General features: G+C 36.6%; 1 protein-coding gene across 1 annotated transcript in view; it reads right to left on the reverse strand.

The window, feature by feature from the left end:
* The window catches only part of ORC2 (origin recognition complex subunit 2), a 61956-nt gene that overhangs the window by 10842 nt on the left and 34468 nt on the right, over window positions 1-16646 (reverse strand). Inside the window, exons 9-12 of the mRNA XM_044669393.1 lie at window positions 14733-14831; window positions 10640-10749; window positions 3585-3717; window positions 620-716 (exon numbers count right to left, since the gene is read on the reverse strand). Of these exons, the coding sequence (XP_044525328.1) occupies window positions 620-716; window positions 3585-3717; window positions 10640-10749; window positions 14733-14831 (439 nt within the window). The remainder of the gene's footprint in view (window positions 1-619; window positions 717-3584; window positions 3718-10639; window positions 10750-14732; window positions 14832-16646) is intronic.

A 16646-nucleotide genomic window follows, 5' to 3' on the forward strand; every position in this document is an offset into this window, starting at 1 on the left:
TTTCTTACTGTTTCTCATACGTGACATTTCATCTTCTCTTTTCTATGCCTTTACATAGGTTATCACTCGTGGTTTGAATGCATTCCTCCTCTCACCTCTACTTCTTAAAAGCCCTAGTTTCCTTCACAGCTCAGGTCAGGCACCTCCTTCTACATGAAACCTTATCTGGTACGTGCCCTGCCCCAACTTCTACTGTTTCCACTCCAAAAATTATCTCCTATTTAGTGTGTATGTACATGTGTGTGTATACACATATATGTAGTATGCTGTCTTCTCTTACAGAGTATAAGCTCCCTGAGGGCAGAGGCTGCATCACTTTGGTCTTTGTATTCTCAGTGTCTAGCACAGTGCTTGCTACATAATTGATGTTACCCAAGCTTTTTAGCTCACATTACCATTAAATTTCTTGAAAAGAGGTCTGTATGTACAGTTTGTTCAGGGACCTCAGGATAAATTCAAATAATATGACTAAATAATAAGGAATGGTGAGAGGGGATGCTTCCATTTTAAAAATGAAATAAGCTGTTATATATGGCACATAAAAATTATAACTACTTCCATAAGAATAAATGAAAATGCCTATTCAATTCCACCTAAAGTTACAGAGACTCTGTGTTACCATCTTTAAATCTGTTGATTATCCAGTCCAGCTGATCTAATACACTTCGAAAAGTTCCCATATGCTCAAGGATTTCTTCTGTTATAGAATTCAGAATCTGTAATAGAAAGTAGAACATTGCTTTTGTATTAGATCTTACTGAGTAATAAGAATAGGTAATTAACAGTTTTAGATTTCCCCCTCCCAAATCTGTTGCAACACTCACAACTTTACACTTGAAAATGCTGTTGGGTTTTAAGGCTACCTTGCTTGTAAATTTTCTAAATAAGATGCTGCTAAAAAGAGACAGGACAGAATGATGATGATGATGATGATAATGTGAGGTTTTTAAAGTGTTTGACAAAAGTGTTTGTTATTTCATTTGACCCTCACAACAACCCTGTGAGGTAGGTGTTATTACTGTACATTTTGCAGATGAGTACACTGAGAAAAGTTAAATAATTTTCCCAGGCTCACAGCAATTAAATGTTTACAGACAGATTTGAATTCAAATACTGACTTTTAATTAAGTCCAGCACTCTACCACTGTACCCCCTTGCTGTATAATGAAAAATGAAGACAACCCCAGAGGGTAGGACAAAATGAACACTAGGGAACTAAAGAATAGGAATAATTGAAATAATAACCAGAACTTTTGTTAAAGGGGGAAAAAAAGATGAAAATGTATTCTGTAAACACTAGAGAGGCTTGCATATGCAGAAATTAGCATCTCTTTGCTCTTTGGTATCTAGGAAACATAATATGACACATGTAAGGGAAAGAAATGAGGCCTTGACCTCAAAAGTAGAACTGATATCAGCTTTGCTACAGACCCCTCAAGTGTTTCTAGTGCTTTTGTGAGTTTTATCTGTATGTCAGGGCCATGTGCATGGTTTAGCAGTAGTTGGGAAAGGAAGAATTAACAGGAATCAAAAAGCAAGTGGAAACAGATGCAAATATTTGCTCCTCATCTTCAAGAAGACTATGCAGGAGATACGGTGTCAGCAGAATGCTGCCAGCAACCCAAGAAAAGAAAGAGGAAAATGAGTGAAGAGCAGGGCCTTATAGGCCAAGTCAGAAAAGTCGAGTCTCAAAGATTCTTTTGGGTATGGTTGAGTAGAGATATGGGTCTGACTAATAAATGTGCTAGGAAAGTGTTGTCTAGCCCACACTCATATTAGGCCTGGCTATCTCACTGTAAAAGAAAAGGAGAATATAGTGATGGAGGCATCCATGAAGCAGCAGCAGCAGTGCGAGACAGGTTACCGGACCAAGCAAAGAGTTAAGGGAACTAGAACAACTAGGCACACAGAGCCATCACGGAGTAAAGCAAATTGGGACTTTGCCCTTGGTCTTGAACTGTGGATCAGGTGAATTATGCAGGTCCAAAGTAGAAGGGTCCAGAACTTGGTGAGCCAAAGTTCTCTCCTCCCATTGGAAGGAGGGGCCTTCAATCCTAAGGTAGGATTACAAGTCGGGGGCATTTAGCTCTCCAAAAAGATGAGGGACTAATATAGGCAAGTGCTTTCACTACATATGGGCTGGAGAAGAGTCCTTTCCTCCCTGTGAGTCATTCCTTCCATGTCTTAGTTCCTTGCAAGAGAACTAAAGACATGTAAACAAGAACTAGAAATAAGTCACTTTCAGATGAGCCCGGTCAGAGCATTAGCCTGGAAGACTGAGTGTTCATTACTGAAAAGGCCCCAAATAGTAAGCTTCAGGTCGGGTCTTCGGGTGATTAATTCAGTTCTATGGCCAGAGATCATAAAGAGAAAAAAACAAAAATAAAAAACTGTGTGTTCTTAGTTTTAATAAAGGTAAAAAACATGCAACCTTCAGAATTCCTTAGGGGAGGGGAACCAAAACTTAGCACTCTGAATAAACAAGTCTGGAATCAATAATATAATAAAAAAATAGTCTGGAACTGACACTACAGACAGTCAAGTCATGAAGTTAGAATTGGCTCCAGCAAAAGATAATTCAAATAGCAATAAAGGTCTAGGTAGTACAATGTCTCAGGCAGAACTGACCAAACAGAGAGATAGACTGAGAATGAAAAATACAACATATGAAGAGGTCCTTCCCTTCCTTCCCTCCCCTCCCGTCCCAAGGAAGGATTATTGACATCCAGGTCAAAGCCTAAATGGAGAAATCATTTTCTTGAGACACAGAGTGAGGATGGGCAGTTAATTTACCAAGGACACTGAGGTATTCCAAGAATGATTAGAACTGGCACCTAGACTCCTTATCTATAATCTAGAGCTAGATAAAGAGATTTTTGAGGGACCAGGCACAGCTGCCTGACCAGCCAAATTGTTCAAAAGGAACTAGAAATAACTTAATATTAAGGTCAAGACCAGATGACAGATTAGGAAAAAAGAAAAGAAATGTATATCTTGGTTGCTTAGAATCAGGATAAACATTCCTTCCGCAACTTGTAAAAAGTTTTCATTGCTCATTTATATTGTATTCAATGTTATGTTTCCCCTGGAGTCTTTGTATTAAATCCTCTTTTAAAACATCTAAAAAGTTTATACACTGTTTTTAGAGATGGGAGAAAAGTGAAATACTGCGTCCTTCTTACCACAGAGGCCCTAATGTAAGGCAACCCAAGAAATCTAGAAAATGCAATGGCAGTAGAAACCCAGCAGATGGCACTTGCAGGTATAGGCTGGCAAGTGTGAAAATGAAGCAACATTATAGAGCTGGTAATGCTGGGCCCCCAATTTCCAGGCCTAGAGGAACATGACATCACATAGATACAAAATTAGTAACACAAATGTATTTGAGGAACATTCTTTAAGCAAATTGTTCTGAGAAGACAAATTCACAGAATACACAGATTATTCTAACATTTTTAGAAACATTATAAAGTCCAAGAAACCTCTCTAAATTAAAATAAAATATGAAACTAAATCCATTTCAATGATAAAGAATTAAAAAAATTATTTTTTCTTAATGCTTTCAATATATTTTATACACTTACTGATTTTACAGTAATACCAGGGAAAAACCCATTGATGACAACATGAACTGAGTCTTGCAGCATGGAGGCACGAAATTTCTCTAGTAATTCTTTCTTAGAGCCCAGTCCATAAAGCACAATGTTGAACCCTAGGCTATAGGAAAAAACATTTGTGAAATTACATTTTAGCACCTACAACCAAGAAAACCCTGATTAAACCAATTTCTATTATCACAATAGTAAGACACATAAATGGAGCTTAAAGTAGAACTCTGCTTTTGTCAGTTGTGATGCTTCAAAGATATTAGCTATCCTTTGATGCTATGCATCCAGGGACCCTTGCTCCAGATTCCCCACAATAGGTATCTATATTCTATTTCAAAGAGGATAAGTCTCTGGGGCACAGATCTTTCAAGGCAGGCAAAGCCAGGGATATATAATATTTAGACATGTCAACATCAGTAAAGCAGAACAGAGAAGCTGAATCATTGAATCAGACAAACAAGTATGAGAAGAGATTGTTAGAAAATTAATCCAGATTATATGAAAGCTTCCATGCCAGTGCTATTAGTCTAAGAATGAAAATTACTGAAGTGGAATATATGGCAGTAAAGAATGCCAAGAGAGTTGGAAAATGGGAAAATAAACAAAAGGATGCAGCTATTCAAGCTCTAAATTTTACAGAAAGGATAGGAAGAAGTCTGGGAATTTGATTTAAAAAATACTTTTAAAGCAGCTACTTCATGAAAATTACTATATAGAAGGTTGTTGTATAGACAGCTATATAACAATCCCTACTCGTTAAAGGAAAACATGACATACAAAAACATAATGCAAATAGAATATAAATATACAGAAAAGATACAAAGTGCTATGGCTCACAAAATAAGGGAGAGTTAAAAAAGATCAGCAAGGAAAAAAGATTCTGTTCTTTAAAAAAAAAAAACCCAAAGTAACCAAATTGAGACCAATCCCCAGAGTGTTTTTTAAGGTCTTTAAAGCATTTTCCTTATAAGCCTATAAAATATTAAAGATTTCATTTATTCAATTCAATTGACATTTTTTAAAAGCAAGATGTGAACACAGAAGACTGAAAAGTAGCTGTTAAAATACTCTAAGAGCAAAAAAGATCTTTTGATTATACTGGAGAACAAGCCAGTTAGAGAATCAGTAAGAAATCTTAATTAGGGCTTAACAAATCAGCTTGGGAGTGAGGGAAGAAGTGGGCCGGGGCAGGGGGAGTGCGAGCGAGAGAGCGAGAGAGAGTAAGAGAGATTTGATGGTATTAAAATTTATTTAGTTACATACTGAGCAAGCTTGTAGAGTTTATCTTAAACAATAGGACCATCAACAAACAAAATCAGCTTCTCAGGAGGCAGGCAACATGGTTTCTTCAAGGTAGTGTGTACCTAATTTATTGAGGTTCTGTCAGGGCAAATTGGTATGTGAATGAGAGCTACTGTGAAAGACTTTGAAAAGGTTTCCTATGAAAATCTATTTAAAAAAGTAAACCACAGAACTAATACTATTCTTTCCATGGATAAGAAACCAGCTTAGAGACATGAAATAAAAGTATTTGAGAATAAATAGGCATTTCTCAAAACAGGTGCTATAAGTAGAGGAAGTACCATTTAGTATCTTTACAAAGTGAAGCATGCATAGGATAATCTTCAATAAATGTTTCTATATGGTGAGGAGCTAAAAGGACATAAATAAGACAATTGAAAAATCACATGAATCTATGTGAGAAGGCAGAAAATTGGCAAGTGAGTTTAAATGTGGGCAAATACAAGGTAATCCAAAAAAAGAATTTTAAAAAATTGAAACTCTATGTACAGAATAAAAGGCTAAGCTATTAGTTATATCTATGGTTGTAGGTACACAAAATCAAGCATACTGTTTCTTGAGAATATCAACCAGGGTGCTTCTACAGCCCCCAAAAAAAAACAAAAAACAAAAACAAAAAAAAACAAAAATTGTTTGGTGTCATCATGATGAGAAATAAAGAAATGATAGCATCTTTACAAAGAACTACAGAGCAGAAATACACAGAATAATATGTACTGTTTGACTTACTACATCTCTAAGAAGATGGGAATGGAAAGAGTTGAATCAGAGAAAATTCAGAAAGACAGTGAAAATAAATCAAAGGAGAGAAAGGGCAATGAGAAGGCAGTTGTCCTCTGGGAGAAATGAAAAGATAATTACTTAATCCAGTAAAATCAAAGACTAAGAAAGGATGTAATGAAAAACTATAAAATCATGAATACTACAGATAAGTAAACATGAATTTTTTTCAATTAATCTTAAAATACTACTCCATTAAAGCTTGATCAAGTTCCAAGAGATCCCCAAGGAGTAATGATGAAAAATGCCATCTGTCTCCAGAGAAAGAACTAATAGAGTCTCAATGCAGAGAAACATACTATATTTCATTTTCTTCATTTTTTTTGTTTGGATTCTCATCTGCAAAATGACTAATATGGAAAAATGTTTTACATTATTGCATATGTAGAATCTATACTGAATTGCCTGCCATCTCAGGGAGGGGGAAAAGAAGAATCTGACTCAAATTTTTTTAAAAAGGTTAAAAATTGTTTTTACATGTAATTGAGGAAAAATTAGTTTAAAAAACTTGATCAGATTGTTTTGAACAAAAGTAACATAATAAGTAAAGAAATACAGCTAATAAAATTAGTCCAGTAAGTAGTACTGAAAAGAATTACAAAGCAGAATGAAAAGGAGATTGAACAAATTTATGAAAAAGACTCACAGAAGAGTCACTAAGGCAGGTTTAAAGCTAATATTGGAAAAGACAATTCCATGAGCAGAATGCAATTTCTATTTCTGAGTAGTCCAATGCTTCTTTATTCACTCCATTATTTGTGTGTATGTTTAAGTATGTGTGTATCACATAGATAACTGAATGAATATCTTTTTTTTCCAAGGAAGGAAAAGAGGGTTTTATAGATACAAAAAGTATATGGAGAGAAAGTGTCGTTTTGTGGAAAGGATGCTGGACTTGAAGACAGGGTTGATATTTGGACTAAGACTAGGCTCTAATATCAAATACTTCTGGGACCTTGAGCAAGTAACTTGATCTTGCTGGGCCTTAGTTTCTCCATTTGTAAAATGAGGAGGAAATGGAGTAGGTAGGGGGGAGGTTTATGAGAGGGCCTCTAAGGCCTCTTTGAAGTCTAAATCTATATTATGATCCAGTAGCACCTATCATAGCCCAGATTCAATCCAACAAACACTAAATGCCTACTTTGTCCAAGGCACTGAGATAAAAAGAAAAACCAAAACAACCCCCCACATCCTGAGGTTCTGCTGAAGAAGAGACATGTAATATAAATAGTTAGGAGTGTTATCTTCTAGAAAGACATTCAAAATGAGGGAAAGCTCCTCAATACTTTTTAAGCATGAAATGTTTAGATTCATAACTCATTTCCATCCAGCCCCCTGTGCCAGGCACTTTAGTACTTGCTCTCATCCTCCTCTCCTGAAACAGCACTTTCCAGAAATTTCTACCAGGAGCTCAACTGCCCTGATTGGCAAATGAATAAAAGTAAACTCACCTAACCCACAACAAACCACAGTCACATCCCATTCATCCATTCATCCCCACATACCTTGCCATCTACTCTGAGGAAACACCCATTAGCTTCTTTCTCCTCCTTCACCCACACACAATTTTCTACTTTTTGCTCTGAAATCAATAATCAAATAATCATCACCAGTGAATTTAGAAGGCTACGTGGCAACGAACTTCCTTATGATTCCACTCACCATCTCTATGATTCCTCAGATTATAGCTCCCTACTCTGGATTCTAATCTCCTATATGTGTTGCCTCCCTGTATCAGAATATTATAATTACAAAGCTCTCTTATGGCAGATATTGTCTCTTTTTTTGGTATATTTTTTTGTATTTTTTATCCCCAGAGTTTAGCATAATGCCTAACATACAGTGGATGCTTAAGAAATATTTTTTCATTCATGCATTTATAACTATCCTAGGATGAATAAAATTTTGTCACAAGAGTTTCTGGCCCTCAAGAAGGGGGAAGGGGTACATTTTTTCCTGGCTGCAGTCAGTCCTTATCACTACTACACTCTTTTGAAATTTCACTTGTTGGATTATGCTATGTGTGCTTCTCCATATCCAAAAGAATTTTCCCCTATTGTAAGAATTCCAGTTTATACCTCTACATAAAAGCTTATGAAGTCATGGATAAGAAACTAAAGAATTTAGAAACACAGGAAGTAATTTTCCTTTCCTCTTAAGTTAAACATATTAGGAAATAAATACTGAAAATAAATCAATTAAGAAAATGAAGTCAGAGACTAAGATCTAATTATCTGGACTACAGCATAAAACATACAAAGAGCTCTTGGCTGGGATGGAGTACATATAAGGAAGGTAAGGAACTATGGATTTGCAGATTTGCTAATCTCATCAATGGGCTTTAAACTATAAAAGAAGGACAGATTTGAAAAAATGCCCAATTAGCTTCTAAATCAGATTATCACTTATAAAGGGCAATAGGTATGATTGGAGTATGAGAAACAGCTAAATATATATTCTAGGCAGACTATAAATTGCAAAGGCCAACAAATAAGATATAAAAAGAGCTCAGTGATCCCTAAAGACAAGATGAGTAAAAGCAGACAGAAATGATATGCACTGGCTCATCCTTCTATACATAACTGTTTGGATTATGGATAATAAGAAAAAAAAAAGTACATTACCGAATAGATATCAAAGACATTTGGCAGAGTATGACTCATGACCATAATTAGTGAGAACACTGTTCAAAAAGAACAGATTGGATAGAATGGGAGGCAGGAAGGCATTCTATAATAAAAAGAAACTCACCTGTACATAAGTCCACACACCTAAAGAGGGCTAGGTGGTAGAGAATATTTGGATGAGACACAAAGGTAGGACAAACACTGGCAACTGAGTGATAAAAACGATACTGTAGCTACCAGGCCACATAAAAGGAATTAAGTGACAAATTCTGGCTGCAGAATACAAAGCAACTCAAGAGGTAGAATATATATGTTGCAAATGGGACCATCCACCTTCCTGTCTCTTTCTATTAAAAGCAAATCAGCTGATAAAATTCTGACTTGCTTTTTTTATTTCATCTATCAGACTGTGCACACCACTGGAGTCCTGACAGATGAGGAGAATGCTGAGCACAGTACAAATGGAAACTTAGACTTCTGACTTCTTATTCTTGATTTTCTCTGTGGTTTGATAATTTAAGGAATTTTTGATATGTTCCTTCTTTCTGGGGCCTCTCCATTTTCTCAGCCCAAAGGCATTAAAATATTCACCAGCAAAGAAGTAATAAAGCTGTCCCATTAGGCATCTCTACTCATGCAGGGACCAGCATAGTAACAAATACCCTCTCAGGGCTTTATCCCTCAAGAAACTGATGAATGCCTGAACTACTACTATGGTCTTTGCTTTTTCAGTACTGAGAATCCTTGAACTTGCTAATGCCCATAAAGCTAGTCTAAGGGCTAAGGCCAGAACTGAAAGTGATTCTGAAAATAAATACCACGAAGGGTCTTACAGACTAGAGTGGCTGTACATAAAGTTCATCAACAAATTTAGATTTAAAAGGTCTGAAAAGCAATTGATATAAAGGCAATATAAGCTTTTGATGATTCTAAAACAATGGTATGTCCAATAAGAGCATTAGGAACACAAAATTATGTCTACTTCTGTGTGCTACGTTAGGAGGGAACACTATGGGAAAATAGTGCTAATCAATGAATGCAAAGTGAGCACATGTTGAAATAGTAATATTCTGAAACAACTTTAATTTGTAATCATAGTAATAGCATAAAGGTTTGAAAGAATGACCTCTCAAGAGATAGGGAACTCAAAAGGAACAGGAAGAGAGAAATCCAGGGAAAGCCAAGAAAAGCAGGCTAAGAATGGCTTGTGAAGGTCTAATGACTGGATTCTTAGTAGAGAAGAAGAGCTATCTAGACTTTATTAGTCCCAATATTCACCTACTACTTTAGTTAAGTCAATAGTAAGGAGTCAGGGGTGGACCCATTAGAACAGACCAAAACTCGTCTAGGGTAGAGGAAAGCCATGGCAGTCCATATTCATAAGGCTCTGGATAAGTCCTGTGAACCGTAGCAATAGATTAAAAAAAAAAAAAAAAAAAAAAGGACCAGTCTAGACTAAACCAGTCAAAAGATATAGCAGTAAAACCTGCACCTGGGAACTAACAGAACAGAACCATGAAGGTAAAAAGTTTTCCAAAGGGCCAAAGAATACAGCCATGAAAGGTGAGGTGAGATGGTGTGAGACTCAAATCCCCAGGGATAAACATTCTATAGCCTTGACACAAAATATTTACCTTTTGCTAGGTGTTTTCTAGGGAAAAGACAGACTGCCCTAGGACCTACACAGTGGTTAAAGGAAATGATTCTGAAATAATTAAGATTGTCCCTGCCAGAGTCCAGATTATGGCAGGCTATACTGAGAGCTAGAGAAGTAGGTTTCAGGGAGTTTCAAAGAATGGAAAATCCTAGGCACAGAACCAGAATTGAGGAATATCAAGAACCAGATGAGAAAATTTTTAAAGTAGGAAAGCTAACAAATATTTTATAGCTAGCTAGAGAAGACTCAATATTTAACCCATAATAACACCCATAAAGGAAGAGACTAACATTTTCAGCTATGTTATTACATACTTTCCTATGTGACACTGAGTGAGTTTAGATCATTTCAACACTCAGGAAATTGAAGCCAGGGTAATAAAGTTATTTGGCTATAATAATGTGTCAAAGTAGGAACTGAACTGGGGTCTTCTGACCCCAGAGACTATGCTTCCTCCAATGTACTCTCCTGCTCTGCAGGTACTTTAATCTTTCCACTTATTAAACAGGTACAAGAGAAGTTCTATATACATTTTTGTGACTGTTTACAACACACATGGTCTATGCATAAAAGAAAATAAGGCATAAAATTGCTCCAAAGTAAAAAAAGCACTGCACAAGCACAGAGTCAATTACTTCTAAAGCATTTGAAGGCATCATACTTACTGTAATTGCAACATCCACTTGTGAAACAGCTGTTCATATTGTTCATTTAATTGTTTTAGCTCAGCAGAAAAAGGAGGAGAAAACTTGCTCAACAGGTTGTGCAAAGTTTGCTAAAAGGTAATTAAAAAAGAGGTGACCCTGGATTCACATATATCAAGTAAAACAAGGCCAAGAGGTTTTTTCACACTTAAAACATTTTCAAGGTGACCTGGTTTTGTAACAGGAATGTGTTAGTATGTGAAAGATGAGGAAAACATTGCTTCAGAATTACTTGTGGATACCTTAATTCCTTTTCCTTAATATCCTAAACATTTCCAAATTGTTTATATATTTTGCTAAGAAGAAATCTGCTTTCCCCCCATAGGAAACTGATGAATAAAAATGACTAATTTATTGAGTCCCTGCCTGAGTTATAATAAAAGCTTATTATCATAAACAAATGATAAAAATTGCTTACTCTAAAGCCAAAAACCAAAGCTTTGAAAAAGACCATTAAAAACCCAGAAAGTTTGGGGGAAAAAAACACATAAAAACTTAAGTTAATAATCTAATAGACAATTTTTAAAAATTGGTTAGTCCTATAATTTCAAAGCAAATTTCACTGAGGAGGGGATGACAGGGATTAATGAAAGGAGAGCTCTATGCCTGTATTTCATTGGGGTTAAGAAACCCATCCTACCTCCCATACCTTGAAGAAACTTAACAGTTCTCATAGTGGGGAACACTGGAAAAAAAGTACTGCCTGCAAAGTCAGTGGACCAAATTGTAACTGACAGGCACAACTTCTGTGACCTTGGACAAGTCTCTTACCCTCCTTGGGCCTCAATTTCCCTACATGTAAAATAAGAGTTGGACTAGATATTGTCTCAGGTCCTTTCTAGCTCTAATTCTATGGGCAAAAGTAGCTGAAGCTAGTCACGTCACATCCAAAGCAAAGCCAAAGCCAAAACCAGAATCTCAGTAAAAGCTATGAAGTTTGTGAGATGGGATTAATTCTCCTCTGCCTACTTTTAAACGTAATCACCAGAAACATATACACCCTACTTAACTTCTAAGTGGGGAAGGTCCACACGTGCTAAAGTGGGTGACAACTCAGAAAGCAAAGTTATAGATAGCAACTGGTCTACATAAAGTGGAGGAAGGGACAGGAAGTGACACAGAAAAAGCACTATAAAAACCCTGAACTTCCTGTCCAAACTCTCTTTCTCCTTTGAATTTGACCTTGGAGGAGCTCTGGTTTGGGACCTTGGACTGCTTCTGGTAAAAGAGCTCTTGGATTTTCCCCTTTGGACTACCACGTGAGTGAGTGAAAAGGCTGACTCCTTTCCTGGCTTCTGGAGAGATTAAATGCCAGAGGAGGCCACGTGGTTATTCACCACCAGGTCCTCTGGCTAAATGGTCCTCCAGTGGAGGGTTAACAAGCCCTGCCTGGTTCAAACAGGGCCAGAGTAATTATCTAGTGTGATTCTCTACCCTCTTTCTCATTTTTCTACTTTACTCTTTCCTTCTATTTTGTTAATAAAGGTGCTAAAAAGCCATTTGACTTGAGATATATTAATTTCGGCAACCACATTCTCTTATATTTAGTCCAACCTTAATTTTTAACCCTTTCAAGCTACCATTATTCTGCTCCAGTCTCTACTGACCTCTACTCTCATATTTCTAACTGCCTTTCAGACATCGTGAACTAGATGTTCAGTAGACATCACAAACTCATTATGTCTAGAATGGAATCTTTCACCCTAAATGCTTCTCAATTGCTACCAACTCTATTACTACTGTGGACAACACTATTCTTCCAGTCTTCCCCTTGCAATCTAGTTACTCTGTTCTCCTCACTCTCTCTCACCCTGCCATATCAAGCCATTGCCAAGGACTATCAATTTCACATTTACAACATCTCTCCTCAGAAATTGCCAGCACTCTAATAATGCAGGCCCTCATCACCTCACACTTGGATCACTCAAATAGGCACTGGTGTGTCTGCCTACCTGCTTCAAGTCTATCCTGCAACCCATTCTCTGCCAAGGTGATCTATCTAAAGCACAGACTCAGTGATGTTGCCGTGACTCAATAAACTCCATAGGTTCCCTATTGCCTCCAGAATCAAATACAAAATGCTGTTTGACATTCAAAGCCCTTTATAACCTACTCCTTCCTACCTTTCCAGTCTTCTTTCATCTTATTCCCCAATACATCCTCTTAAACTGAGTGACACTAGCCTCCTATCTGTTCAACCAACATGACACCCCCATTTCTTAGTTCTGGGCATTTTCTCCAGCCCCTCCTCATGCTTAGAATATTATTCCATTTACTGATTGCTCTGACTTCCTTTAAGACCTAACTAAAATCTCCATCTTTTACAGGAAGTCTTTCAAAACCCCTCTTCATTCTAGTGTCTTCTTTCCTATTTCTCCTGTATTTAGCTTGCTTTGTATATCCTTGTTTGCACATTGTCTCCTCCTTTAGATTGTGGGCTCCTTGAAGGAAGGACTATCTTTTGCCTCTCTTTGTATCCTTAGTGCTTATCACAGTGCCTGGCACATAGTAGGTACTTAATAAATGATTGAGCAATACCACAATCACCTCTTCAAGCATACTTTAATCCTTCTAAACAGATCTCCATTACTAATGAAGACTTTTTTTTTGCACTCAAGACTTTCACTAGGCTGTATTTGTGAGGCCATAAACAACAAAAATACCTTTTTAGGGTAGCTAGGTGGCTCAGTGGATTGAGAGCCAGGGCTAGAGATGGGAGGCTCAAATCTGGCCTCAGATACTTTCTAGCTGTGTGATCCTGGGTAAAGTCACTTAATCCCCATAGTCTAGCCCTTACTGATTCCAAGACAAAAGGTAAGGGTTTTAAAAAAAAACAAAAACCTTTTTTTCATGTGAAGTACCATATGGTTGAAACTAACAAGGTCCAGCCTAAGTAAAACCATTGAGAAAATAAAATGTGTTTTTTTTCCTACACTTGTTCTTTCTGCTTCCCCTCTGCATTTTTTTTAACTAAGGAAGACCTTAGATACCATTTAATCCAACCTACTTGTGTCTGAAAGTTTAGGAAACTAAAGCTCCAAAAGATTAAGTGACATTTCCTGGGTGTCTGAGGACATAGTATAGCAAGAAAACTACTTGTGTCAACTTCCCCAAACAGGAAAGCCTCTGAGAAAGGTTGTTCTCAATCTATTTACTAATTATGTTTAAATATGACTGAATTCCATTCAATAAGTGTTTTTGGTCTCCAAGACATTTGCCGCCTCTTATTTCTAAATGAGGAATTAAAAACTTTAAATGGAATAGGTCCATTTACTTAAAACACTTGAAGAAAATTTTCAGGAATAATGAGACAAGGCCTGCATTTGTTCCTGAAATCATATTATGTGGACTCCTAAGAAAAACCCTTTAGATTTACCTGATATAGATGTTTCATAGCAGGATGTATGGGGGAAGGTTGTTTTTCAGATGTAAGGGCAGGGACTAAGCCATTTTTATCTTTGTATGTCAACAGGCATTTAATATTTAGTAAGAAATTGATCCTATGTCTCTTTCCTTACTATGCCCAAGACAGTCATGGAGCAGCTGAATGCAAAACTTGAGAATCAATAAAACACACCTTTTAGGAGTGGTGGAAAAATGGAGGAAAAGAGTAGGAAAAACCCAGGCAATCTCAGTAGGAAGATGTAAGAACAGAAGCACCTAGGGTTCCTCAGATGGAGTATAAAAACTAGGAAAAAGACAAATCCTATGAAAATCAATAGTAAGAGCTAAATAACAGGGATCAAAATATACAACTTATAAAACTGACACCAATGCTCAGCACAGATACTGCAGAAATAAAGGCAGGAAGAAACTTACTCTGTCTAAAAATAATGAAAACTAGTCATTTATACAAACTCCTTCCTACTTATGTCTAATTAACATGCAACATAATAAAGAATGTGAGTATCAATAAATGTGCATCATGATAAGTTACCTAGGTTTAATTAATTACATCTAATTTGTGTTTACATGTGTTCACTCTCCATGGCTTACTGCTCCCATATAAAGATTCACTTTTAAAATTTTAAATTGAATGATCCTGGCAACATACCTGATCCAGTTTAGTTCTCTTAAGTTTCTGCAATGTTCTATCTGATGTTAAAACTTTTGAACTGCTGTGAGCTTCAAAATACTCTTCTACTAAGTCAGTCTGAAAAAAACAAAAAGGATCAGTTTAAAGTGGGTTCAGGCTAATTTACATCTCTCAAAATATTAATAGGAGGGGATAGCTGGGTGGATCAGTGGATTGAGAGCGAGGTCTAGAGATGGGAGGTCCTGGGTTAAAATCTGACCTCAGACATTTCCTAGCTGTGTGACCCTAGGCAAATCACTTGACCCCCACTACCTAGCCCTTACCACTCTTCTGCCTTGGAATGAATACATAGCATTGATTCTAAGACGGAAGGCTAAAGGTTTTAAAATATATGTATGTTAATAGGAAATTGAAGACATGAAATTATTTTTCTTATCCAAGAAAGGATTTTTTAAAAGGCCACAAACTAAAGTAGATACTCTTGCTCTCTGCTAAATTACAACTTACTGCCTAACTCTTAGGAATATAAAAGATTAATCATTATGTCTGTATTAGTAGATGATTATCAACACATTTTTACATCTCTATCATTCATCACTTTCATTAAGAGATCAATGGAATTTTGTGTCATAAAAAATGGCAAGTATGAAGAATTTCAAATATGGGGAGGTTTGCATGAAGCGATTCTGAGTGAAGAGAACAAAATCAGGAGAACATACATAAAACTATAATAAATAAACTCTCATGGATTGTTATATCCTCAAAGCCAGTTCTCTCTCCAACAATGCAGATGATAACTAGTCTAGCCTGTACAACTCTTATCCATGTGCAGAGAGCTCCATCCACCAAATGTACTCTGGTCTTTTCCTTAAACTCTCTCAATACTTCATAGATACCAAAAGAGCACCAAACTATCCTATCCCTTTACTCTATGTGACTGACCCATCTTTTTTTTTTTTTTAAACCCTTACCTTCTGCCTTAAAATGGATGATAAGTATTATTTCCAAGGTAGAAGGGCAGTTAAAGGCTAGACAATTGGAGTTAAACATCTTGCCCAAGGTTACAGAGCAAAGAAGTGTCTGAGGCCAGATTTAAATCCAGGATCTCCTATCTCTAGGCCTAGCTCTTTATCCACTGAGTCACTTAGCTGCCCCGATCCATCTTTTTTCAGATGGTTACACATTTCTGTAATTACAATCCCTATAGTTCTTTCATTATTCTTTGGATTCTTTAGAGATATAGTATTCTATGAATTGTAGCCACAAAAATATCATTGGAAAAATAATAGTTTTTAAAAAGATAAGCCTCAAAGAGTTTAAAAGCCTCTATAAAGAAAAGCATTTCTGGCAACATTTTCATGACAGCAAGGAACTGGAAATTGAGGGGTTGCTCATCAAATGAACATAGTGAAATATTATGTCAACATAAAAATAATAACAAGAGAGACAGTTTCAGAGAATCTGGGGAGACTTGTAAGAACAGATGCAAAGTGAACAGAACCAGAATTAAAATTTATATAATAACAATATCAGAAAGAAAAATAAATTTGGAAGATTTAATAACTTTAATCAATGTCTAATTATGAAGTATACCACCATTTTTTATTACAGGTGATGGAGACCTCAAAATACAGAGTAAGACATACATTTATGGATATGGTCAATGTAAGAAATTTTTTCATTTGACAATGCATATTTGTTACAACAATTTTTTTCTTTCTTTTTTGGAGTAGGAATAGTAGCTAACAAAGGTGAGAAGGGGAGAATAGTAATGTTTGGCAAAAAAAAGAAAATGGGGGGGCAGCTGGGTAGCTCAGTGGAGTGAGAGTCAGGCCTAGAGACAGGAGGTCCTAGGTTCAAACCCGGCCTCAGCCACTTCCCAGCTGTGTGACCCTGGGCAAGTCACTTGACCCCCATTGCCCACCCTTACCA

The sequence above is a fragment of the Gracilinanus agilis genome, chromosome 3 (genome assembly GCF_016433145.1).
Source record: "Gracilinanus agilis isolate LMUSP501 chromosome 3, AgileGrace, whole genome shotgun sequence".
Taxonomy (NCBI): domain Eukaryota; kingdom Metazoa; phylum Chordata; class Mammalia; order Didelphimorphia; family Didelphidae; genus Gracilinanus; species Gracilinanus agilis.